The sequence below is a fragment of the Nomascus leucogenys genome, chromosome 15, assembly GCF_006542625.1.
Source record: "Nomascus leucogenys isolate Asia chromosome 15, Asia_NLE_v1, whole genome shotgun sequence".
In the NCBI taxonomy this organism is placed as follows: Eukaryota; Metazoa; Chordata; class Mammalia; order Primates; family Hylobatidae; genus Nomascus; species Nomascus leucogenys.
The window spans coordinates 59,112,204-59,139,705 of record NC_044395.1 but is presented as its reverse complement, the minus strand read 5'-3'; the positions used below and the strand labels follow the sequence as shown (position 1 = coordinate 59,139,705).

The 27,502-nt window shown below is 43.3% G+C and overlaps 1 protein-coding gene and 1 long non-coding RNA gene across 4 annotated transcripts in view; one reads left to right on the top strand and one right to left on the bottom strand.

Moving 5' to 3' along the window:
* The window catches only part of LOC115838576, a 60,405-nt gene extending 59,408 nt beyond the window's left edge, over positions 1 to 997 (bottom strand). For both annotated transcript variants that reach the window (XR_004033594.1, XR_004033595.1), the window contains exon 1: positions 798 to 997. This is a non-coding gene — a long non-coding RNA (uncharacterized LOC115838576). The remainder of the gene's footprint in view (positions 1 to 797) is intronic.
* An 89-nt stretch (positions 998 to 1,086) lies between these two features.
* The window catches only part of AQP11 (aquaporin 11), a 35,079-nt gene continuing 8,663 nt past the window's right edge, over positions 1,087 to 27,502 (top strand). Inside the window, exons 1-3 of one of the 2 annotated variants that reach the window (XM_003254674.3) lie at positions 1,087 to 2,057; positions 14,904 to 15,020; positions 20,946 to 21,302. In XM_003254674.3, coding sequence (XP_003254722.1) covers positions 1,439 to 2,057; positions 14,904 to 15,020; positions 20,946 to 21,025 — 816 coding nt within the window. In that variant the 5' untranslated portion in view covers positions 1,087 to 1,438 and the 3' untranslated portion in view covers positions 21,026 to 21,302. Of the gene's footprint in view, positions 2,058 to 14,903; positions 15,021 to 20,945; positions 21,303 to 27,502 lie in introns of those variants that run through there. The other variant, XM_030828895.1, reaches the window with a different exon arrangement.

Genomic DNA, 27,502 nt, shown 5'->3' with positions numbered 1-27,502 from the left:
AGGTTCACCGCAACCTCTGCCTCCCGGGTTCAAGCGATTCTCCTGCCTCATCCTCCCGAGTAGCTGGGATGACAGGCATGCGCCACCATGCCCGGCTAATTTTGTATTTTTAGTAGAGACGGGGTTTCTCATGTTGGTCAGGCTAGTCTCGAACTTCCGACCTCAGGTGATCCGCCCGCCTTGGTCTCCCAAAGTGCTGGCATTACAGGCGTGAGCCACCGCGCCCAGCCGCGCCCGGTTTTTGTTGTTTTTGTTTCTAAAAACAGCGTCTCACTCTGTGGCCCAGGCAGGGGTGCAGTGGCGCGATCTCAGCTCACTGCAGCCTGGAACTCCTGGGGTCAGCCTCTCTGTGCTGGGACCACAGGCGCGCGCCACCTCACGCAGCCGTATTCCTGCTTTCAAAGCAGATGGAGGAGGTGCGCCAGGACCCCCAGTTCTTGGAAACAGACCTCTCCAGTTACCTGTTGTTTCCTCTTCAGGTAGGAAGAGTGCATGTAACAGTAAGACACAACTATTTCATATTATACGTAAAGAGTTCATGCCAAAGGTTATAGACAGTCACATGCTAAAACTAGGCTACACTTTGAAGAATCACCGCTCAAGTTCTGGAAAAAAGAGGCGACCGTTGAACAACACTGTTAAGGTAATCGATGCCATTGAAATATACACCTAAACTGATTAAAGTGGCGAATTTTATCTGGCATATATTACCACCATTTTTATAAATGTTTTTTGGCAGGTTTAGAAAAGCAAGGCTCCAGAAGGCCCTGCGCACCGGTCTACGCCCACTAACTCACCCGCCCCCTGCGCCGCGTCTCCTCTCAATTTTTCAGTCGCCCCATTGATAAAAACGAGGTGGCTATGTGAGATGGCCTTTAGCGGTCTTTCCAGCTCCACGGTTTTACAGTGTGGAGCGGGGAAAGAAAAACTCCAAGGTCCTCGCTTCAAAGCAACCGTCCGAGCTCCGCCGCGCCGCTCCTCTCCGCCCCGGGGTCCGCACGTCGCCACCCGCAGGGGCGCAAAGGCCGCAGCACGCGTGCGCAGTGGGCACCAAGAGCGCTGCGTCGACCACGCCCCGTCCTGCCCTCCGCCGCCGCGCCCGCCTACAAGGCCTTGAGGGAGGCGGCGGAGGGCGAGTGCGCGGCGGGTTTGGCTGACCATTGGCCCCTCGGTCGGCGCCCTAGCAGACCTCCCCTCGCCGCCCCTCGCCGCCCCGCGCCTCCCCGCTCCTCCCCGCCTCCCCGGATCTGGTTCCAACACCCCAGCGCCGAGCCGGGGAGGCGGGGAGGACTCCCTAAGTGTGCCGCTCGGAAGCCTCCCGCTCGTCCCGCCCCGAGGGGCGTGAGGAGGGGAGGGGCTGCGGACTTCGGACTCGGGCCTGGAGACCGCATCCTATCCAGAGCCGGAGCCCGCAACCCGCTCTGGCGGCGACGGAGCCATGTCGCCGCTGCTGGGGCTCCGGCCCGAGCTGCAGGACACCTGCACCTCGCTGGGACTGATGCTGTCGGTGGTGCTGCTCATGGGGCTGGCCCGCGTGGTCGCCCGGCAGCAGCTGCACAGGCCGGTGGCCCACGCCTTCGTCCTGGAATTTCTAGCCACCTTCCAGCTCTGCTGCTGCACCCACGAGCTGCAACTGCTGAGCGAACAGCACCCTACGCACCCCACCTGGACGCTGACGCTTGTCTACTTCTTCTCGCTTGTGCATGGCCTGACTCTGGTGGGCACGTCCAGCAACCCGTGCGGCGTGATGATGCAGATGATGCTGGGGGGCATGTCCCCCGAGACGGGTGTGGTGAGGCTATTGGCTCAGCTGGTTAGTGCCCTGTGCAGCAGGTACTGCACAAGCGCCTTGTGGAGCTTGGGTCTGACCCAGTATCACATCAGCGAGAGGAGCTTCGCTTGCAAGAATCCCATCCAAGTCGACTTGCTCAAAGCGGTCATCACAGAGGCCGTCTGCTCCTTTCTCTTCCACAGCGCTCTGCTGCACTTCCAGGAGGTCCGAACCAAGCTTCGTATCCACCTGCTGGCTGCACTCATCACCTTTTTGGTCTATGCAGGTTTGTCATTCTCACCAAATACTTGGCACTTCCAGAGCCTCTATGACATGAGGCTGTAAGTTCTTTACTAAAATACATTTGAAACCCTCTATCCCGCTATGATGTAAATGCTGGTATCCCCGTTATTCTAACCATTTTGCAGCCCGTTCTTAACCGGTAGGGCCGACACATACAGACCTTCATGCAGTGCTTCTTTGAACACCCACAGAAAGGAGCCACCTCTGTGCTGAAACTGAGATAGTGAGATATTGCCAAGGGTTCAGATATCCTACAAAGGGATTGTTTTAATGGTAGAAAGGAAAGATAACTTATTAACTGCCTCTTTCTTCATGCCAAGGTGGTATAGATCGTTTCGGATACTCTTACTGAAAAATGATCCTGGCTTTACAAAGTTCTTTTCGATTTAAAGCACAAGGCACATGATTGGTTAGTATAAGAGCGGAGGGTAGAAATTTTGTAGTTCCATTTTAGTCCTATAAATGACGTAAAGTCATTTCTTATTTCCTTAATAATTCATTTTGAGTTATGAAATTTCTTATTTCCTTAATAATTCATTTTGAGTTATACATGAACTTTTAAGTGACCTATTAAGAAAATGTGTTTAAATTATAACTTGCTTCAAATTAAAGATGCTTTTTAAAATATAACTCTTGAGAAATCTGTGGATTTCTTTTAAACCATTTGTTTACTTTAACAGATCTCAGATGCAGTGGGCAATCTAGTCCTAAGTGGGAGGAGGAAATCCAAAACACAAGTATTTAATGATGAAATGTGTCATTTTAAATGATTACAACAGAATATCTTTATTGGGACTACATCTAAATTATAAAAGACTGTGGAGGCAGAAATAACAAAGGAAATTTGTGGTAATAGTTATCTTCTGCCCATTAAAAGTGAAACCATGACTAGAAGCAAACTTCAAGATAAGGACTGCTAAACATGTACTTGACCTTCTAGGGTAAAAATGAAAGCCTTCAACTGGGCGCGGTGGCTCACGCCTGTAATCCCAGCACTTTGGGAGACCGAGGTGGGTGGATCACCTGAGGTCAGGAGTTTTGAGACCAGCCTCGCCAACATGGTGAAACCCCGTCTCTACTAAAAATACAAAAAAAATTTAGCCGGGCGTGGTGGTGGGCGCCTGTAATCTGAGCTACTCGGGAATCTGAGGCGGGAGAATTGCTGGAACCCGGGAGGCGGAGGTTGCAGTGAGCCGAGATCATGCCATTGTACTCCAGCCCGGGCGACAACAGTGAGACTGTTTCAAAAAAAGAAAGAAAGCAAGCCTTCCCAATCAATTTCCCCTTCTTTAGGTCTGGTACCACTTTTTAAGCAGACATAAATGGAAATAAATGGTATAGGAGAGTGAAGGGGGCCGGGCGCAGTGGCTCACACCTGTCATCCCAACACTTTGGGAGGCCAAGGCGGGTGGATCGCTTGAGCCCAGGAGTTCGAGACTAGTCTGGGCAACATAGAGAAATCCCATCTCTACAAAAAATACAAAAATTAGCCGGGCGTGCTGGTGTGTACTTGTAGTCCCAACTACTTGGGAGGCTAAGGTGGGAGGATCACCGGAGTCCAGGAGGTTGAGGCTGTGGTGAGCTGTGATAGTGCCACTGCACTCCAGCCTGGGTTATAGAGACCCTGTCTGTCTCAAAAGAAAAAAAAAAGAAAAAGAAAAAAACAATGACAGGTACAGGCATATTTGAGGGATTGGTGAGTAGTTGCTTATTTATTGAAGTTTTAGATTTTAGCTAAAGCAGAAACATCCCCTGTATATGAACAGAATTGTCGCTGCAAAAAGAGTTATGCCATGGTTTAGCTCTTTATTTCTACAATTAAAAGCAGTAAAAACTTAAAAAAGAATTTTTACATCAATAGAACATTAACTACAGTTGGATTTTTCAATACCTGTGTTCCTCTTCCCTCTCTTGATTAGCCTGAAGTTGATATTCTTTCTGTCTACTTTTAATACATATTTACGATTCCATAGATAATACTGTATATATTAGCCATTCCCTATTTTATCAGTGACAAAAAATTTGAGAGAAGAGACACAGATAATACTTGGAGTTATAGATCCAGTCATAGATATAAGGAAAGTTATTAGAAGTAATCTATAAAATATCAACAGATCAAAAACACTGCCCTTTTTTTCTTGAAATGAGGGTACTAATTGATGGGGGAAAGGGAGAGTATAAAGGGATCACTAGAGCAGTGGTTCTGTCTGTATTAAAATCACCTGGGGAGCTCTTTAAACATCCTTGTTCTGGGCCCACAGATTAAAATCCAATTGCTCTGGCAAGGGGCCTAGGCAGAGGTGTATTTTAAAGCTTCACAGGTGATCCCATTTTGAAACCAAGGTAAAGAAGCACTGCTTTAGGAGTCTAGACCTGCACTGTGCAATTCAGTAGCCACTAGCTGCATGTGGCTGTTTACGCTTAAATTAACTGAAATTAGATTCAAAGTAGCCACATTTCAAGTGGTCAGTTGTCAAATTGTGCAGTAGCTAGTGGGTACAGTATTGGACAGTGCTAGAGTCTGTTTGCATGGGTAGAACAAAATAGACAATTGTTGATTACTACTAGTTACAGAAATTTATGATGCAGTATGATCTTCCCTTTGTTTTCTGCCAATATAAGGGAGATAAGACTATTCAGTTGTCAGCTGTTACAAGCCAAGCATTTTGCAAGGAAATTTATGAGAGTTATCTTAATTAATTCTTACAACAACCCATCGGCTGGGCGCGGTGGCTCACGCCTGTAATCCCAGCACTTTGGGAGGCCGAGGTGGGCGGATCACGAGGTCAGGTGATTGAGACCATCCTGGCTAACACGGTGAAACCCCGTCTCTACTAAAAAATACAAAAAAATTAGCCGGGCGTGGTGGCAGGTGCCTGTAGTCCCAGCTACTCGGAGGCTGAGGCAGGAGAATGGCATGAACCTGGGAGGCAGAGCTTGCAGTGAGCCGAGATCGAGTCATTGCACTCCAGCCTGGGAGACAGAGCGAGAGAGTGAGACCCCATCTCAAAAAAAAAAAAAAACAACCCATCGATGAATACATTCTTCCCATTTTAGTAAAGTAAGTGAGGCCCAGAAAAGTGAAATGATCTATTTAAGCTTACATAACTAGACTGTGTTAGAACCATGGTTCCAACTGGCACTAAAGCTCATATGGATTCACTATCAGCATTTCCACAGTGTGCTCCTCAAAAGTTACAAAACTATACACAATTGAATATATTCAGCCATAAAAAGGAATGAAGTTATGATGTATACTACAACATGAATGAACCTCAAAAACAATATGCTAAGCAAAATAAGCCAGACACAAAAAGACAAATACTGTATGGCTCTACATATACAGAATATCTAGAATAAGCAACTTCATAGAGACAGAAAGTAGAATAGAGTTACCGGGGACTGTAGGAAGGAAGGAGGACTTACTGTTTAATGGGTACAAAGTTTATGTTATGAAAACCTTTGGAAATGGTGCTGCTGGTGAAACAGCATGGTGAATGTAACACCAATGACTTATACACTTAAAAATGGCTAAAATGGCATACTTTGTGGTATATATATATTTCCCCACAATTTATACAATTTTTAAGTTACAAAATGATGTTGTTGCCAAATAAATTTGGCAGACACTGGATTAAACAGGTTTTCTAATTTTAAGACTTCATAGAGCCTTTACTGTGCTTCTAAGTATTGTGAAACTCCAAGAGGAGGATTTGGAGCACAGTTTTTCAAACTTACGAGATCCTCTTGTCTAGGAGTGCATAGCAGAAGAGAACATACTTTGGGAAATGCTGCACTAAGTCCCATCTCTCCCTTTTATTTTCTATGGCTCTAAGCCATAACTTTGGAACAGAGTTGTTACAAATAGGACTGTCTTGGGACAGTTGGCTAAGTCAGGCATCATTACAAGTTATTATGTCTTTTTTAAGCTTCTAAGATACTACAAGTACAGATTTGACAAAGGTGCATATTGAGAGATTTCTTTAATCACTTGCATTTCGAGGGCACTGAGAAGTCACCAATACAAGGTACATCAAAATAACTTATGTATTTTAGGATTACAGAACATAAGCGTCCAGCAACATAGCCACAGGCTCCTAGGATAGCCAGTGACCAAGTGTCTGTGTATTTATTGATTTAGCACCCCAAATTTTGATGGGCACATGGAGCCCCAGTTATGTCATTACCATGTATCGTGTATTAACTGGCTCCCCTAATAGTGTAAAAAAAAAAAAAAAAGCTGTGTGATTTATTAACATATTAGAGCTATAAACTGTTAATCAGATTTCAAGCAAATCTTCCTTACTTTGGGTTCTGGAAGAATTTAGTTCAATGAACAGTTTGAGAGAGAGCTGCATTCATTTTTATGCATAAATATTGAAAAACACCTGGGCCGGGTGTGGTGGCTCACGCCTGTAATCCCAGCACTTTGGGAGGCCGAAGTGGGTGGATCACTTGAGGTCAGGAGTTTGAGACCAGCCTGACCAACATGGAGAAACCCCACCTCTACTAAAAATACAAAATTAGCTGGGCATGCTTGCACATGCCTGTAATCCCAGCTACTCAGGAGGCAGAGACAGGAGAATCGCTTGAACCTGGGAGGTGGAGGCTGCAGTGAGCTGAGGTCGCGCCATTGCACTCCAGCCTGGGCAACAAGAGCAAAACTCCATCTCAAAAAAAGAAAAAAAAAAAGAAAAACATCTGTTATTTTACACATGTCAGTTGTCTTTATTACCGCATACTGCTCATTTCTTTCATAGAATTTTAAATTATATTGTTTTCTGACACATGCCTGTTTTCCTCTACCAGATGATAAGCTTTGAGTCTGTAGACCACATTTGTTTTATTTGTCATAACATATATCAAGATCTTAGCATAGGACCTGGTACAAAGTAAACAGTATTTTTAGAATAAATGAACAAACTAGCAAATATTCTGTTTACTCTAAAAAACTGTACAGGAAGAAATAATATGGCCGGGTGGGATGGCTCACGTCTGTAATCCCAGCAGTTTGGGAGGCAGAGGCAGGCGGATCACCTGAGGTCGGGAGTTCGAGACCAGCCTGACCAACATGGAGAAACCCTGTCTCTACTAAAAATACAAAATTAGCTGGGCGTGATGGTGTGCACCTGTAATCCCAGCTACTTGGGAGGCTGAGGCAGGAGAATCCCTTGAACCCGGGAGGTGGAGGTGGGAGGATCCCCTGAGCCCTGGAGGTGGAGGTTGCTGTGAGCCAAGATCATGCCACTGCACTTCAGCCTGAGCAACAGAGCAAGACTCAGTGTCAAAAAAAAAAAAAGAAGGGAACATATGTTCTTTTTAAATAGGATCTGCTATTAATTTACAAATGAAAAACACCTTCAAAGGTCCAAAATTTATTTTGTTATGCCAGTATAATATAGTGGTTAAGGCCGGGTGTAGTGGTTTATGCCTATAATCCCAGCACTTTGGGAGACGGAGGCGGGCGGATCACCTGAGTTCAGGAGTTCAAGACCAGCCCGTTGATTCATAATCTGAATCAACATGACCACCCACAGCCTATTCATTATCCTCATTACTCTACTATTCTTTAACCAATTCAATGCCAACATGGTAAAGCCCCATCTCTCCTAAAAATACAAAAATGAGCCTGGCATGGTGGCGGGTGACTGTAATCCCAGCTACTTGGGAGGCTGAGGCAGTAGAATTGCTTGAACCTGGGAGGCAGAGGTTGCAGCGAGCTGATATCACACCAGTGCACTCCAGCCTGGGCAACAGAGCGAGACTATGTCTCAATTAAAAAAAAAATTATATATATATATATATAATGGTTAAGGCCAGGTACGGTGGCTCATGTCTGTAATCCCAGGACCGGGAGGTCAAGACAGGAGGACTGCATGAGACCAGCAGTTTGAGACCAGTCTGGGCAACATAGCAAGACCCTGTCTCTACAAAAAAATTTTAAAATTAGCCAGGTATGGTGGTGCATGCCTGTAGTCTTAGCTACTTAAGAGGCTGAGACAGTAAGATTGCTTGAGCCCTGAAGTTTGAGGTTGTATTGAGCCATGATTTCATCACCGCATTCCAGCCTGGGTGAAAGAGTGAGATCTTGTTTCGATTAAAAAAAAAAAAAAAAAAAGACTGTGCCCTTAGGCTGAATACTTATTTTGGGCCTCACTTTCCTCATCTCTAAAATGAAGAATACTATTTCATAAGACTAGTATGAAGAATAATAATTCAAGTTTGTAGCATAGTACCTGCCATACACGAAGTGCTTGGGAAATAATTTTTATTTATTATTATTATTTCCCTCTATATTTCCAACAGGCTTCCAGTATAATTTGATCATTTTTGCATATAATTTGATCAGTTTTATTGCTCACAACTTCTTTTGGGATAAATTCAGGAAAATGTAAGTTGTAACTTTTATAATGAAATTTGTCCATTGCAAATAAGTAAAGATTTTGGTACAAATCCCTAGGTGTTCCCCACAACATCTGAGAACAGTCTAATGTCATTCTTCCAGGTCTGTAAGAATAACAACTAATTTGAAAACAGGCCAGGCACAGTGGCTCATGTCTGTAATCCCAGCACTTTGGGAGGCCGAGGTGGGCGGATTGCTTGAGGCCAGGAGTTCGAGACCAGTCTGGCCAAAATGGCAAAACCCAGTCTCTACTTAAAATACAAAAATTAGCTGGGCATGGTGGCTCACGCCTGTAGTCTCAGCTACTCAGGAAGCTGAGGCATGAGAATCGCTTGAACCCGGGAGGTGGAGGTTGCAATGAGCTGACATTATACCACTGCACTCCAGCCTGGGTGACAGAGTGAGAATCTCTCAAAAAAAGAAAAGAAAAGAAAACAGCTAGCTAGCTAGCTTAGTTAGTAACATTAGCATATCAACAGAATACAAACCAGAAATGAAAAGTGGAGTTTGGAGATGCAAACTTTGAAATTATTTGCCCCGTAATGTCCAGGAGTAGAGATTGAATTTGGGGAAAACAAGCAGGCGTGTCATTAGAGAGGTATTTTCTTTTTTTCTTTTTTGTTTATTTGTTTATTTTTTTGAGACGGAGTCTCGCTCTGTCACCCAGGCTGGAGTGCAGTGGCACGATCTCGGCTCGCTGCAACCTCCGCCCCCCAGGTTCAAGCGATTCCCCTGCCTCAGCCCCCCAAGTAGCTGGGATTACAGGCACGCTGTAATTTTTATACTTTTAGTAGAGATGGGGTTTCACCATCTTGGCCAAGCTGGTCTTGAACTCCTGACCTTGTGATCCACCCACCTCAGCCTCCCAAAGTGCTGGGATTACAGGCGTGAGCCACCACGTCCGGCCTAGAGAGGTATTTTCAACTCCTGACAATGATATTTTATCAGAGCTCATCATGGTATGATAACACTCCTTTTTCTTTGCTTACGTGCTCATTAAAATGGGTTCTCTGGAGAGGGAAGACAAATATTCCGGTTACTAGAAAGCTAGCTTCCACTCTAAATTAATAAATAGACCTTCCAGCTTCTACATTGGTGTTATGTGGTTTTTAACTAGTATTCTTCTGTCACAGATAATTTTATTCCCTTTAGGAATATTGAGAAACTTTAGTGCCTAAAATTGCCAGATTTGAGACTTAGCCTCTGGCCGTGGTAATTTCACCAAATCCGTGCTGTCCTCTGACTCTTGGCAGTGGACTAGCTGGATCTCCCGGTTATACCTCTTCTTCGACATGCATGATTGTCATCTCCCCTTCAAATGTCAATAAATAGTAACTTGTTTTTTGAAGCCATCTTCTGATAGTTCCATGCCTGATGATTCTTTAAAAAATAATTCCTTTTTAATTACACAATACGTGATATGTTCTCTGTAAAAAATTCAAAGACTAAAGTGCCTTTTGACTGCCATCCTCCATGCCTCCGTACCTGTTTCCTCTCCTTCCCTGTCTAGTCTTCCTTCCATGGTAATCCTTGTCTCTGATGTTTGTGTTACAACCTTCCAAACTGGTTTTTTGTTGTTTTTTGGGGGGTTTTTTTTTGAGATGGAGTCTTGCTCTGTCGCCCAGGCTGGAGCGCAGTGGTGCAATCTGGGCTCACTGCAACCTCTGTCTCGCAGGTTCAAATGATTATCCTGCCTCAGCCTCCTGAGTAGCTGGGATTAAAGGCGTCTGCCACCACACCTGGCTAATTTTTTTTTTTTTTTGAAATGGAGTTTCACTCTTGTTGCCCAGCCTGGAGTGCAATGGCACCATCTAGGCTCACTGCAACCTCTGCCTCCCGGGTTCAAGCGATTCTCCTGCCTCAGCCTCCCGAGTAGCTGGGATTACAGGCATGCGCCACCACACTTGGTTAATTTTGTATTTTTAGTAGAGACAGGGTTTCTCCATGTTGGTCAGGCTGGTCTTGAACTCCCGGCCTCAGGTGATGTGCCTGCCTCAGCCTCCCAAAGTGCTGGGATTACAGGCGTGAGCCACCATGCCTGGCCACACCTGGCTAATTTTTTTTTCTTTTTTTTTTTGTGCCCCTGGAGTAGCTGGGATTACAGGCACCTGCCACCACAGCCGGCTAATTTTTTTTTAATTAATTTATTATTTTTTAAAATTATACTTTAAGATCTAGGGTACATGTGCACAACATACAGGTTTGTTACATAGGTATACATGTGCCATGTTGGTTTGCTGTACTCATTAACTCATGATTTACATTAGGTATTTCTCCCAGTGCTATCCCTCCCCCTGCCCCCCACCCCATGACAGGCCCCACACCTGGCTACTTTTTGTACTTTTAGTAGGGGCTTCACCATGTTGCCCAGGCTGGTCTTGAACTCCTGACCTCAAATGATCCACCAGCCTCGGCCTCCCAAAGTGCTGGGATTATAGGCGTGAGCCACCATGCCCAGCCCCAAACTGTGTTTTTATTTTTATTTTTTTGAGACAGGGCTTCACTCTGTTACCCAGGCTGGAGCGCAGTGGTGCAATCATAGCTCACAGCAACCTCCACCTCCCCAGCTCACAGGATCCTCCCACCTCAGCCTCCTGAGTAGCTGGGACCACAGGTACATGACACCATACCCAGCCAATTTTTGTATTTTTTGTAGAGATGGGGGTTTTGCTATGTTGCCCAGGCTAGTCTTGAACTCCTGGACTCAAGCAATCTACCCATCTCAGCCTCCCAAAGTGCTGGGATTACAGGCACGAGCCATCAAACCCAGGCCCAAACTCTTCATGTGCATTTATTATACATATAAATAAAACCCTACAGGAATGATATATTATTACTGTTATTTATTTATTTATTTATTTTGAGACTGAGACTTGCTCTGTTGCCCAGGCTGGAGTACACTGGCGCGATCTTGGCTCACTGCAACCTCTGCCTCCTGGTTACAAGCAGTTCTCCTGCCTGAGCCTCCCGAGTAGCTGGGACTACAGGCGCACGCCACCATGCCCAGCTATTTTTTTTTGTATTTTAGTAGAGATGCGGTTTTACCGTGTTGCCCAGGCTGGTCGCAAACTCCTGAGCTCAGGCAATACACCCACCCCGCCCTCCTAAAGTGCTGGGATTACAGGTGTGAGCCACTGCGCCCAGCCAGGAATGATATATTATTATATATATTATTGTATATGTGTATACTTGTGTTAACATTGAAAAGTATCATACCTTATTCAGCAGGCTTTATTCCTGATAGCCAAGAGCCGGAAACAACTATCTGGATGTCCTTCAAGGGGCAAGTAGTTAAACAAATAGTTGGGGTAGTTGTGGAATGCAGAGAAGTGTTTGGAGATATATATTGGAGAAGAAAGGGCAAGACACAGTCACAGGTCATTTATGACATGAAGATACAGGATGAGGAAACAATTTGCTTTTTTTGGTGGTAGTTGTTCAACGATACATCTTGGATATCTACCTATGTTAGTAAAGAGATTTCTCTCATTATTTCAAAACACTGCATGATATTCCAAAGTAATAGTAAATTTGTTTAGGGCTGTTTCCCTATGAATGGACATATAGGTTTTTCCTAGTTCTTTGCTACAATAAACAATCTTGTAGGGCCGGGTGCGGTGGCTCATGCCTGTAATCCCAGCACTTTGGGAGGCTGAGGCAGGTGGATCACGAGGCCAGGAGATCAAGACCATCCTGATTAACATGTTGAAACCCTGTCTGTACTAAAAATACAAAAAATTAGCCGGGTGTGGTGGCGGGCACCTGTAGTCCCAGCTACTCGGGAGGCTGAGGCAGGAGAATGGCGTGAACCCAGAAGGTGGAGCTTGCAGTGAGCCGAGATCGCACCACTGCACTCCAGCCTGGGTGACAGAGCGAGACTCCATCTCAAAAAAAAAATCTTGTATATGTCTTCTCATACACAAATACCAGTGTTTCTCTAGGACAGTAATTCTCAACTTAGGGACAGTTTTCCCCCCAGGGGACATTTTTGGTTGTTACAACGTGGGGAGAGGGAATAAGCCACTGCCATCTGAGTAGAGGCCAGGGATGCTGCTAAACATACTACGGTGCACAGGATAGCCCACAACAAAGAATTATCCAGTAAGACATTAAAGCCAATGCCATGTTTTTAGCTTTTGTTAACACAGAACCCACACCTGACATGGATTTCTGTATCAGTTAACTATTGCTGTGTAACACACCATTCAAAACTTTTTTTTTTTTTTTTTTTTTGAGACAGGATCTCACTCTGTCACCCAGCCTGTAGAGCGGTGGCACAATCTTGACTCACTGCAGCCTCAACCTCTGCAGGCTCAGGTTATTCTCCTGCCTTAGCCTCCCAAGTAGCTGGGACCACAGGCATGTGGCACCACAACCAGCTAATTTTTGTATTTCTTATAGAAATGCGGTTTTGCTATGTTGCCTGAGCTCATTACAAACTCCTGGGCTCAAGTGATCCACCCGCTTCAGCCTTCCAAGCTGTTAGGATTACAGGCATGAGCCACCGTACCTGGCCCCAAAACTGAGAATAACTTATTTTTCATGATTCTGTGGGTTACAGATGGGCAGATCCTCTGAGATCTCTCATATAGCTGCATTCAACTGACCAGTGGTGAGGCTGGAAAGCCCAAGGTACCTCACTCATATGTCTGGCAGTTGTCAGCTGTCATCTAAGATGCCTCAGTTCTCTTCCATGTGGCCTTTGATCCTCCAGCAGCCTAGACCAGCAAACTTACATGGTCAGGGCATTCTTCCAAGAGAGTAAAAAGTGGAAGCTGATGGGTTTATTGAGCCGTGAACCTAGAATTCACACAGCAGCACTCCTATTACATGCAGAATTCCCATAGCCCTACTCTGCTGCACTCTATCTATCAACACAAGTTGCAAAACCAGCTCATTTTTAAGAGAGGGAAAGTAGACATCTTTCTGGGAGAAGCAGCTACCACTAAGTCACACTGATCAGAACTGCTGTGTGAGGATGAGAAGATTAGGAAGTGAAGTCGTTTGAGTTTTAGGATGGTATAAGACTGATCGGTGGTGTTCATCTTAGATCTAGTGGAAAATCTTCAGTATACCATGGCCTTGAATACTGAAGTAAACTAAGTGAGGGTAATGATTCAGTCCATTTTTATCAATACATGCCTAAAAGTCACAGGTCATTTATATTATCATAGGTCATATTACATTATATTGTAAATGTCTGTGTGAGTCTTTATCTTTCTGCCCATGGTGTCTAGTACACAGGAACTCAATAAGTTTTTGTGTAATCAAACTGAAATGACTAGCTGCCGACCAGACAATTCTGTTCACCCTTAGCAGTTGCAGGTTTAACATTCTAGGATTTGACTATTCAGGAATGATTCTGAAGGTCTATGATATCATTTATAATTGCTGAGTAATGAATATGAATCATGCTGTGAGGCTGGTACACTAGAAAAAACTCTTAGCTATTGAGTGAGCTTAGTTCATTGCTCAATATCTTCATCTCAACACAGCTTCATTGTTCTTGGCCTATTCAAGTGTGAAATCTCAGTAGTGAAATCTTATGAAAGGGCCACTTAATTTCCATGAAAACAGGCTACAGTGGTGCATGTCAATAGTAAAACTTCTGAAGATCTCAGGATCTATCTCTGTGGCTAAGTAAAAGAGGCAGAGTTGTGTGCCTAAGCTTCCACTTGGAAAAACTGCTGAAAATGTCACTGTCTGAGGGATGCTTTTAGGCTGGACTTCGAAAAGCAAAGACACAGCTCTGTGGAGTACTGCTGGACAGGCATCCAGCCTCCTCTTCCGTTCCATACTTGTGTGGCCAGACTATAGACTCCTAGCCCCATGTCAGAGAAATACCCTGGGTGCAGAGCTGGAACACAAATCCTAAAAAGTAGCCAACAGTTATAATTTGTGCTTATCTCTCATGACTACTCACAGTCACTTCTCAAGGGCTCTGTTGACAAGTAAAAATGGAACCAATGATAAAGCTTTCGTCTATTGGTCCATTTTACCTTTTCTTTTCAATGCAAAGTTACGCTTGTACCCAAGAGGATCTTGGGTCATTGTATCTATTTAACTGTATTTTCATTTTACTTTTATTATTATTAATTCATTTAAATTGATGAATGTTCAGGGCAGCCAAATCTATTTTATAAAACTGTAGGAATAATAATAGAGCATATTAACTTTCAGTGTCCATTTTATAGTCTATAGGAAAAGCACTGGATTCAAACTTTAATGTCCTTTGTCTTTTTTTATAATAACTGGGCATATTATAATCTATGATTATAGTCTAAAATATGCCAGGTGATTCTGCAAAGGAAGATCACAGACTAAGAATACCTAAAATAAAAGTCACATTTAGTAACCATTTATTTCCAGTTACAAGAAAATGGAAGATAAATCATTTGGAATCACTCTGCTTAACATCTATTACAGGAGGAAGTCTAACAGGAGCTGTATTTAATCCAGCTTTGGCACTTTCACTACATTTCATGTGTTTTGACGAAGAATTCCCTCAGTTTTTTATAGTATACTGGCTGGCTCCTTCTTTAGGTAAGCATATTTTTATTTAATATGTCTGAAAGATTAGGGTATTTTAAAATATGATATGTATATATCATTGTAACATATCAATTTCCAAAGCCACAGCAGGCACAAAACAGAAAATGAAAAAGGTAGCTAACATGCCTGAAATAATACTTTGTGTAGTATCCTTTAAAACTGTTAGTCAGTTTCAGATATGCTATCACTTTAAGAAACCTTGAGATCTGAGCACCAAAAAAGCAAAGAGTGCTTACTTCCCTTCAAAAATAATCTTTTTTTTTTGCTAAAGAAATTTGTTTTTTCACATTTGTGAGCTCCAGATAAAGTATCATTTAGTTCATTTGACTCATTTTGCAGAACAGCATCTCATGAAACAATGAATACCAGTATTAAGTATAGTTTAAAAATTATCCACAAGTTACATTCCTGTTATTTTTATTGTTTTTGTTTTGTTTTCAAGACAGGGTCTCTCTTTGTCACCCAGGCTTGAGGGCAGTGGCATGATCATAGCCATAGCTCACTGTGCTTGAACTCCTGGGCACAAGCAATGCTCCTGCCTTAGCCTCCTGAGTAGCTGGGATGACAGGCATGTGCCACCACACCCGGCTAATTTTTGTGTATTTTGTAGAGATGAGGTCTCACTGTGTTGCTCAGGCTACATTCCAGTTATTTCTTTTTTTTTTTTTTTTTTTCGAGACAGAGTCTCGCTGTGTCACCCAGGCTGGAGTGCAGTGGCGCAATCTCGCCTCACTGCAAGCTCCGCCTCCCGGGTTCACGCCATCCTCCTGCCTCAGCCTCTCCGAGTAGCTGGGACTACAGGCGCCCGCCACCACGCCCGGCTAATTTTTTTTTTTGTATTTTTAGTAGAGACGGGGTTTCACCGTGGTCTTGATCTCCTGACCTCACGATCCGCCTGCCTCGGCCTCCCAAAGTGCTGGGATTACAAGCGTGAGCCACTGCGCCCGGCCCAGTTATTTCTATTTAGATCAGATATATAAACTCTTTATAAAGTTGGGTCAAATACACAAAATTATACAATATACAAAAAGTTATTATGCATTTCTTATGCATTACTTGTATAAAGTTATCAACATTTCTTGATTTTGTTTAGTCATCTGTTTTAAGCCTGATTATAACTCATAACTGTAAGTGAATATGAAGATGCTTGGCCCTCCATTAATTCACTCTTCTTTTTATCCAGTTAGCATATTGTTTCTTGTTAGTCATTTTCTTTAAAACACACACACACACACAGATGGGAACACAGAAGGGAAGTGCCACAACAGGTTTGAATAGTCAATCACACTTTACTCTTCCTGTTTACCTTCCATTCCTCTATCTCACATTAATGTTGTTATGCTCAATATCATATTGTTATGCTCAATATTGTTATGCTATCAAATTGTTCTGCTCAATATCTATAGGCCTAAACATGAAGAATATCAGAGAAAAACTGGTTTTAAATGCTAGTAGTATAACTTTTGGTCAGTTCTACAGAGTGCTAGTATTTTCCGATAACTTCTTTAAAGAAAAATTTTCTCCGTTTTTAGGCCAGGCGCAGTGGCTCACGCCTGTAATCCCAGCACTTTGGGAGGCTGAGGTGGGCGGATCATGAAGTCAGGAGATCGAGACCATCCTGGCTAACATGGTGAAACCCCGTCTCTACTAAAAATACAAAAAATTAGCTGGTCGTGGTGGCGGGCGCCTGTAGTCCCAGCTACTTGGGAGGCTGAGGCAAGAGAATGGCGCGAACCCAGGAGGCAGAGCTTGCAGTGAGCTGAGATCGTGCCACTGCACTCCAGCCTGGGTGACAGAGCGAGACTCTGTCTCAAAAAATCCGTTTTTAAATTTTAAAGTTAAAAAGGTCACTAATGTAAAGAAGTTAACAAACAAGGTCACTAATTGGGCAGGCCTACTGGTAGTTTTTATATGAAAAAATTCCCCCAGTATGTCTGGAGACTAACATATATTAACATGATTTATTTATTAGCGTGCTCCAACTACAATTGTAACAGTAGGCTAAGGCAGAGGTCCCCAAACCCCAGGCTGCAGACCAGTACAGTCCATGGCCTGTTAGTAACAAGGCCGCACAGCAGGTGAGTGGCAGTCAAGCTTACAAAGCTCCATCTCCTGTCAGATCAGCGGTGGCATTAGATTCTCACAGGAGCATGAACCTTATTGTGAACTCAGCATGTGAGAGATCTAGGTTACACGCTTCTTATGAGAATCTAACTAATGCCTGATGATCCAAGGTGGAACAGTTTCATCCCAAAACCATGCCCCCAGTCCATGGAAAAACTGTCTTCCAGGAAACCCGTCCCTGGTGCTAAAAAGGTTGAGGATCTCGGTGTTAAGGAATTATTTCATTCATTACTTGAAAGAACATTAAAAAGTAGCCAGGTAGGCTGGGTGTGGTGGCTCATGCCTGTAATCCCAGCACTTTGGGAGGCCGAGGTGGGTGGATCACCTCAAGTCCGGAGTTCGAGACCAGCCTGGCCAACTCTACTAAAAATACAAAAATTAGCTGGGTGTGATAATGCGTGCCTGTAATCCCAGCTACTCCGGAGGCTGAGGCAGGAGAATTGCCTGAACCTCAGGAGGTGGAGGTTGCAGTGAGCTGAAATCGCACTACTGCACTCTAGCCTGGGTGACACAGCAAGTCTCAAAAAAAAAAAAAAAGCACAGTGGCACGTGCCTATAGTCCCAGCTACTTGGGAGGCTGAGATAGAACTGCTTGAGGCCAGGAGTTCAAGGCCACCTTGGGCAACATAGCAAAACCACGTCTAAAAAATAAATTTTTTAAAAAAGGGTCTTTATGGAAGAATTTTAAAAAGGAATCTGAAGTAATGACAATCTCTGTAAAAGGATCTTGATTTTTTCTTAGAACACATTTTCCAGCCAAAGCAGCACTTAATGACTTCCTGGAAGAACATACTAGAAAAAAAGCCTCATGATAGATAAAAAAGGAATGCTAAATCTTCTCCCTTTACAGAGCTGAAAGTGTCACAGGGTGGGGAAAGTGACGATATTCTCTTCATGTTAGTGTAGTACAAACAGGAAGATAACACATTATATGTAGCCAAAACATTTTAAAGAACCACTTATCCCCCAATAATCCGAACATCCCCCACCCCCGACCCCGCCAAAAAAAAGCCCAAATCTCTTAGAAATAGAAGTGGAATCAAACTTTTTTTGGTCTGGTTGTGTCACCCAGGCTGGAGTGCAATGGTGCAATCTTGGCTCACTGCAACCTCTGCCTCCCAGGCGCAAGTGATCCTCCTGCCCCAGCCTCCCAGGTAGCTGGGACTACTGGTGTGTGCCCCCACACCCAGCTAAGTTTTGTATTTTTTATAGAAATGGGGTTTCTATAAAACCACACCCAGCTAAGTTTTGTATTTTTTATAGAAACGGGGTTTCTATGTTGCTCAGGCTGGTCTCGAACTCCTGGGCTCAGGTGATCCGCCTGCCTTGGCCTGACAAAGTGCTGAGATTATAGGTGTGAGCCACCATGCTTGGCTGAGATCAAACATTTTCGAATTCATATGATACTTTTTATATTTATCTTGTTGAAAATATGTATTCCAAGATTCTTAGTTGGTCTGAGGACCCCTACCTTTTAAAATAGACCCAACATAAAATTTTTATTGTATTTTTGGTTTAAAGAGGCATGTTTCTATATTTCTTTCTGAGGTTTATGAATGAGAATAAAGGCATCCTTCAATATATGTAAATAAAAGACATGTATGTGAATAAATGATGATTTTTAGAATACTGCATTCTAGCCTGCCATTGAATTTTGTCACATATTGAAGTTACCTTCCCACTGGAAAAAAAATTGGCTCCAAATGAAATAAAGAAATAAAGCGACACATTATATAACTCTGAAAATGGGGAAAAAATAAATTATAAATTAAAAGAATCATTCAAAGAGTTAAGAGATGAGGAGTCCAAAATAAAAATAAAAACAAAAACCCCAAAACAAACACCACTCAACTACCAAAGCTACATTAATTAGGCAGTGCCAGGGTGCCAGGGGAGTGAGACAGAGGAAAGAGTAATCCCAAGATATCCACCTTCTTTCCTTCTTGACCAAGCAGGAAGCAAACTGTTCTTGGGAGTCATAGTCCATATTCTTTCTTGTTTCTCATCACAGCAGAGGTAATTATAATTCCTCTAATGGCCCCTGCCATCTTCCTACATTAAAAATTTAGAAATCTGACTACAAGGATGTATATGTGGCCTGGTATAGTAGTACATGCATGTAGTCTCAGCTACTCGGCAGGCTGAGGTAGGAGAATCACCTGAGCCCAGGAAGTCGAGGCTACAGTGAGCCGAGATCGTACCACTGCACTCCAGCTTGAGTGATGGGAGTGTGACCCTGTCTCAAAAAAAGAAAAAAGTATACAGAATTCTCTAATTTATACATTTCATACAGTGAAAAGTAGAAAATTCTGTTTGCTTCTATGAAACTGCAATTCTATTTTTGGAAAAAGTTTTAAATGTAATGTCTTATTTTCCAGTTCTGACTTTATAAAAAATGACAAAAAAATTTGTGGGTCAGTTAACATAGAGGTTGTTTCTGATTTTTTTTTTCATTTAAAGCCTTTGGTTGCAAACAGACTAATCTCTCACAAATATGTTAAGGTATCTACGTGCTTGCCAAACCTTAAGGTTTTTTATTGTTGTAAACAAGAGAACATAATTTCAAATGTGCATGTGACAAAACTTGTTTTCAATCTGAATTTAAACTGATCTAGGGCTTTAAGCCTGAGCACATTCAGATCAAGATGAAGAATTAGCCACTGCAGATTTACTGTTCAGGACAGTGACTTGAGCCCTTGGCTCACTCTCCTTAGTCCCTATTTCACATTGAAAAATTAACCAACAGCTACATGCCAGATTTCTCTGTTGTAATTCTCAGAAATGAAGATTACTAATATGTGAATTTTCAAAACATGTTGGGCCGGGTGCAGCAACTTACGCCTGTAATCCTAGCACTTTGGGAGGCCAAGGTGGGTGGATCACGAGTTTGAGACCAGACTGGCCAACATGGTGAAACCCCATCTCTACTAAAAATAAAAAAATTAGCCGAGCATGGTGGCGGGCGCCTGTAATCCCATCTACTCAGGAGGCTGAGGCAGGAGAATCGCTTGAACCTGGGGGGCAGAGGTTGCAGTGAGCCAAGATCACACCACTCCAGCCTGGGCAAAAGAGCAAAACTCTGTCTCAAAAACAAACAACAATTTTGTATTATATTTCAGATTTAAACTTCCACCATCGACTGAAATTTTGTTTTAGATATTTAATTTGCTTGACACATCTCTAAAAGCAGTTAATGGTCAGTTAAAAAAGGTTGAGATAAAAATGAAAAAACCGTTAATGGTTGAGATTAATGAAAAAAAGAGAGACTGGAGAAAGTAACCTAACATTGTTTTTATTTGAGCATTCTAAGTGAAAACTCCGAGTGCTTTCAGTTGCTTTATTCTCTAGGTATGTCCCTGGGGCACGGAGGGAAGGGAGAGTGTTACCATTTTAAAGAGGAGAAAATGAAGACCCAAGTCTAGGGTTTCTCACTCAGCAAGTCAGTAACAGAGCCAGAACTAAAACTATACATCTTTGGATTTGGTTTATCCTTTGAATTCATTGTTTAGATCCTATTGGTTTTACCAAATGCATACTGTGTTTAAGGATTCACAGTTGAAGAAAAAATAATCTGAGAATAATAGATTTAAATCTGATGATATTAGATTTAAATCTGAGAATATTAGATTTAAATATCTAACATGTTTCACGTAGAATTGATGTAGCCAGTTCTTTAAGCATAGCTTTCCAAACATCTAGGTATATAATTGTATGTAATTTTAAAATATACCCACCTAGTGATTATGAACTTCCTTAAAGTTTTTTTTTATTTTACTGTATTTTGTCTTTCAGGTATATTGTTGATGATTTTGATGTTCAGCCTTTTCCTTCCATGGCTGCATAACAACCATACAATTAATAAAAAGGAATAACTGTTCCAAAGACTCAGACTAACATACAGGACAGTCCAGCTGGATGTGATAAAGATTTTATCACCTCATATGGAAAACACCGGCTGCACTGGATTCATCAGTGTTAACTTCCTTTGCGGAAGCTGCCTTATAGTTTTCATCACTGGGACTTAAAAACAAATTACTGTGAAAATGAGGTATTCTGTACTTCTCAGTTAAGACTTGTTCTTTGAGTGATGTATTAAATGCTGCTAGAAAAGCCTCATTACATTAAACATAAATCAATCTTAAATGATAATTGTTAACTTTGATGAAAAACGAGTACACAATGCGAAGGGAAGTAAAGGTGATAGTAAGACCAAAGAATTTGTGTATCAAGTGTCACCCAAATGAACAGAATTTTTAACTTTAAGTACAACCCGTCAACTTACAGAACTGGGGAGAGGATACTTTCAGCCACCACCTCACACAATGATACCATCAAGCAGTGTCATCTTTCAACAGTAAAGTTGCTTTTAGAAGTAGAATATATATTCACTCACATGCAAGCAATTTCCTACATTTTAAGTACATTAAAATCTAATATCTAAAATATTTTCTCTAAATAGACAATCTCACTAGCTCCAGCCAAGTGGTTATTCTTTAATAGAATATAATAAAACAAAACACCCATACAAAGTCAGGATTTAAGCTTTTCACATTCTCCTTTGAACCAACAGCTAGCTACCTTATGAAGTAGGGAGGGCATGTATTTTTAATCTCCATTTTACAGATAAGGAAACTAAGCCTAGATGGGTTTGCTGCCCTGGCTTAGATCACATAGAGCCAAATACCATCTCTAGTCTTCAACTTCAATCCAAAAATTCTTCTTGGTCAGGATTATGACTAAAGGGAAATCAAGGGTTCATAGAAACATTAAATACTTTATAATAACGTTAAAACTTATTTAGAAATTAACTAGTATTTTTTGAGGTTTAAAGAACCTTCCAGTTTTACTATATTAGAAGGCTTCTTTTATTGTATGCAGCCTAATTTTTATTAAAAGTTCAGGCCATGAAAGGTTAAGTGTGTTTCCCTTCAAAGGAAATTCCATTATCAGAATTAGAATTGAAAGTAAAGGCCAGGCACGGTAGCTCACGCCTGTAATCCCAACACTTTGAGAGGCTGAGACAGGCAGATCACGAGGTCAAGAGATTGAGACCGTCCTGGCCAAGATGGTGAAACCTCATCCCTACTAAAAATATAAAAATTAGCCAGGCGTGGTGGCGTGCACATGTAGTCGCAGTTGCCAGGTAATTCAAGTGCTGCTTGGTGATCAGCTTGTAGACAATCACTCTATTTACACCTGCAGACTGAACAGGTGCAGCCTTTTGCCAAGTCTACCCAACAAGGCAGCCAGCTTTGTATTTTAAAAAGCAGAGTTCGGCCAGGCACGGTGGCTCACGCCTGTAATCCCAGCACTTTGGGAGGCTGAGGTGGGTGGATCACAAGGTCAGGGATTCGAGACCAGCCTGGCCAAGATAGTGAAACCCTGTCTCCACTAAAAATACAAAAATTAGTCGGGCGTGGTGGTGGGCGCCTGTAGTCCCAGCTACTCAGGAGGCTGAGGCAGGAGAATCGCTTGAACCCGGGAGACGGAGGTTGCAGTGAGCTGAGATCGCACCACTGCACTCCAGCCTGGGCAACAAGAGTGAAATACCATTTTAAAAAAGAAAAAAAAAGTTCACAAATGTGACTAAATGGCTAAATGCAGTCTCTGACATATTTTATTTGGCCTCACAGTATTTTTTTTAAAAAGTCGAAATTAAATCCATAATTCTAGCTGCTCTTAGAAAAACTCCAAAGACCTTGCAATACTAGGCCTGAATTCTGCCATACAACACAAAATAATGGTTGTTCCCTTTAAAATGGTCCCATTCTGCAAACATGAAGCTAAATTTCACTTACTGTTTCATGGCTGTTTTTCTTATAGGAATATGCCTTTTTACATCTCTAGCATGAGGACTTCTGTGGGTTAAGAAAAATGAGTATTAATTTGTGAAAATGCCTAGCCCTCTGAACTTCCCCTGTCAGACTTTGGAGTTTGTGACTTCTGATGACACTGCTACCTCTACAGCCCTCTCAAGTAGTGGCTCTTTTCTCTCCCACACCTAGTATACCACTGTGCCGGGAGGCAGAGTAGATTTCCTTGTCCTCATTGTCCTCATTGGATGCTGCTCATCCATTCTCCTCTGCCTCTTCCCTTAAAAACATGTCATCAGTTACCTGGGTACTTGTTGCAGTCTTCTAGTATATAGTCCCCTCAATTCCCCTTTGTTCCTTTCAGATCTTAGTTCCTGTCTCACTCTCTACCACCACCACAGTTATACTTCTTGGTGACAGATACAAAGATGATCCTTCCAGCTTCATGGTCGTGGAGTTCATTGGATCTCTCCTTTGATAATTTTGTCTTCTACTTTGCTTCAGGTGCAATTTTGGTGGTAACCTTGAACTTACTACCAATAACTGAAATCTTCTATGAACTCGGACACCCTACTCTCTAACCACTGACCCCTTTTCAGCTCAGTCTCTCTAGGACCCCATTTCCAGTGATCCTTTGACCCCCACGTGGAACTTCTGTCCACTGATAATGAGAGGTGACAGCGTGCTGGCAGCCCTCACAGCCCTCGCTCGCTCTCGGCGCCTCCTCTGCCTGGGTTCCCACTTTGGCGGCACTTGAGGAGCCCTTCAGCCCGCTGCTGCACTGTGGGAGCCCCTTTCTGGGCTGGCCAAGGCCGGAGCTGGCTCCCTCAGCTTGCAGGGAGGTGTGGAGGGAGAGGCACTAGCGGGAACTGGGGCTGCTTGTGGCGCTTGTGGGCCAGCTGGAGTTCCGGGTGGGCGTGGGCTTGGCGGGCCCCGCACTCGGAGTGGCCCCAGGCAATGAGGGGCTTAGAACCTGGGCCAGCGGCTGCGGAGGGTGTACTGGGTCCCCCAGCAGTGCCGGCCCACCGGCGCTGCGCTCGATTTCTTGCCGCGCCTTAGCTGCCTCCCCGCGGGGCAGGGCTTGGGACCTGCAGCCCACCATGCCTGAGCCTCCCCCAGCTCTGTGGGCTCCTGTGTGGCCCGAGCCTCCCCAACGAGCGCCTCCCCCTGCTCCAGGGCGCCCAGTCCCATCGACCACCCAAGGGCTGAGGAGTGAGGGCACATGGCACAGGACTGGCAGGTAGCTCCACCTACAGCCCTGGTGCGGGATCCACTGGGTGAAGCCAGCTGGGCTCCTGAGTCTGGTGGGGACGTGGAGAATCTTTATGTCTAGCTAAGGGATTGTAAATACACCAATCGACACTCTGTATCTAGCTCAAGGTTTGTAAACACACCAGTCAGCACCCTGTGTCTAGCTCAGGGTTTGTGAATGCACCAGTGGACACTCTGTATCTAGCTACTCTGGTGGGGCCTTGGAGAACCTTTATGTCTAGCTCAGGGATTGTAAATACACCAATCAGCACTCTGTATCTAGCTCAAGGTTTGTAAACACACCAATCAGCACCCTATGTCTAGCTCAGGGTTTGTGAATGCACCAATCGACACTCTGTAGCTGCTCTGGTGGGGACCTGGAGAACCTTTGTGTCAACACTCTGTATCTAGCTAATCTGGTGGGGACAGGGAGAACCTTTGTGTCTAGCTCAGCGATTGTAAACGCACCAATCAGCGCCCTGTCAAAACAGACCACTTGGCTCTACCAATCAGCAGGATGTGGGTGGGGCCAGATAAGAGAATAAAAGCAGGCTGCCCGAGCCAGCAGTGGCAACCCGCTCGGGTCCCCTTCCACACTGTGGAAGCTTTGTTCTTTCGCTCTTTGCAATAAATCTTGCTGCTGCTCACTCTTTGGGTCCACACTGCCTTTATGAGCTGTAACACTCACCGCGAAGGTCTGCAGCTTCACTCTTGAAGCCAGTGAGACCACGAACCCACCGGGAGGAACGAACAACTCCAGACGTGCCACCTTAAGAGCTGTAACACTCACCGCAAAGGTCTGCAGCTTCACTCCTGAGCCAGCAAGACCACGAACCCACCAGAAGGCCGAACACATCCGAACATCAGAAGGAACAAACTCCAGACACGCCACCTTTAAGAACTGTAACACTCACTGCAAGGGTCCGCGGCTTCATTCTTGAAGTCAGTGAGACCAAGAACCCACCAATTCTGGACACAATAACACCACTTTTTCACATCTCTCACCCCTCTCAAGTACCCTCTTCTCCTTAAGCAGCTTACTTGGCCAGTCATCATCACATGCATACACCCTTAACTCCCTTGCTCCTCTATCTCACAGAGCTTAGCCTCAACTTGATTAAATCCAACTGTTTGCTTATTCCATGCCTGCACTTGTGCAATACAATAGCAGCTTTTAAAAAAAAAGATTTGGGGTTATAGTAGACAGCTGTACATTTTTTGCAATCCAGCATCTAAGCATCCTTCTTATCTGGGGTAATCCACTCCTGTGAGCATCTGCACAGGGGCAGCGTCCTTCCAGTGTAGAAGCTGAAAGGCTCAGATACTCCTTCTGCCCTCGGCAATGGAAGACACACAGTGCCAACCAGAAGTTTACATCTTAAGTGTGGTGACTCACAGACACAGGAACAATCAAGAAATCAGTCTAACAGCAGCGGAGGAATCGTAACATGTAGATTTCATCTTTTTATGAACCTGGCTTATTTCAACTTTCCTGTCCATTTAGTGAGCTACCAGATAGTCTTCTAATAAAAATTTTCTGCTTAGGCCAGGCGCGGTGGCTCACGCCTATAATCCCAGCACTTTGGGAGGCCAAGGCGGGTGGATCAGCTGAGGTCGGGAGTTTGAGACCAGTCTGACCAACATGGAGAAACCCTGTCTCTATTAAAAATACAAAATTAGCTGGGTGTGGTGGCGCATGCCTATAATTCCAGCTACTCGGGAGGCTGACTCCAGCTACTCAGCAGAATTGCTTGAACCCGGGAGGTGGAGGTTGCGGTGAGCCAAGATCATGCCACTGCGCTCCAGCCTGGGCAACAAGAGGAAAACTCCGTCTCAAAAAAAAAAAAAAAAAAAATTCTGCTTAGTCAGATTTGGATTTACAATCATAACTTGGGCTGATGCAGGGTCATTATTTTATGAACATAAATTGCTACACTGTCCTTATATTTGTACTGTTTACTATAGAGGCTTAGACTGCTATATTTTGTGGGAATATATGTTTACCTTTTTTCATAATTCTGTCAGCTATTTACTGCTGCTACTGATAAAACTGATGCAAGCACCTCTTTCTCCTTGTCAAACCCATTGTGTGCCTAGAAACCAGATATTCAAGTACATCAGACCTGTTTATAGAGCAAGAGTAGAGATTTGCAGTGAAGGCCTGAGGTCCTATGAGAAATAAGTATAGATTTCATGATGTCTAATTGCTCAGTGGATTTTTAAACTTCAAGCTAATCAGATGTATTCTAAATAGTGAGTTGATGTTTGTAGCTGCTTTCTGTTATGAAAAGGATTACTACTGTTAGTAACAACTACCATCTATTCAGCTATATTCTAGGCACTGTTGTTCTAAGTGCTTTACATGTACTAGTGATTCATGTAATCTCCAAAATAATCCACTTTTTTGTCATTTGAAATTATGAAGTTTCCCTAGATACTGATTTTACTTATGTAAACATGAACAGAGTGAGATGTTAGTGAAAATATGTTCCAGCTCCTTCATAAAGGGATGGCAACAATTCTATGAGGATCCCCATGAGAGACAATGCTTAGAATTCAGTTATTGGTCACAAAAGATGAGTCCCAGATATGGATTCATCCATTCTATACTTTTAAAACAGGATTTGCATGATAATCAGGTATATAATAGTGAACCCATCTGAAATCCTGCAGATAAATTGCATCTAAATATCTATTATCTCTGAGCAGTAAGTAATCATACCTGTCTTCTTCTAAAAGTAAAGGACTATACAAATTGAATATCCCTTAAGCGAAATTATTGGGATCAAAAGTATTTCAGATTTTGGAATGTTTTTAAAATTTTGGAATAATTCACATCATGCTGGTTAAGCATCCCTAATCCAAAAATCTGAAATCCAAAATGCCCCAATGAGCAGTTCCTTTGAGCATCACGTTAGCACTCAAAGAAGTTTCAGATTTTGGGGAATTTCAGATTTCAGATTAGGAACACTCAACCTGTATATTATGATCATCTGCACATAATCTCTCACCTTTACCAATATGGAGAAAGCTCCTAACAGAACCTCAAAAATACATAACCACATAACCTTTTTTGGTTTGTTTTTTGAGATGGAGTTTTGCTCTTGATGCCCAGGCTGGAGTGCAACGGTGTGACCTCAGCTCACTGCAACATCCGCCTCCCGGGTTCAAGGGAGTCTCCTGCCTCAGCCTCCCAAGTAGCTGGGATTAGAGGTGCCCCATCACCACACCCAGCTAATTTTTTGTATTTTTGTAGAGACAGGGTTTCACCATGTTGGCCAGGCT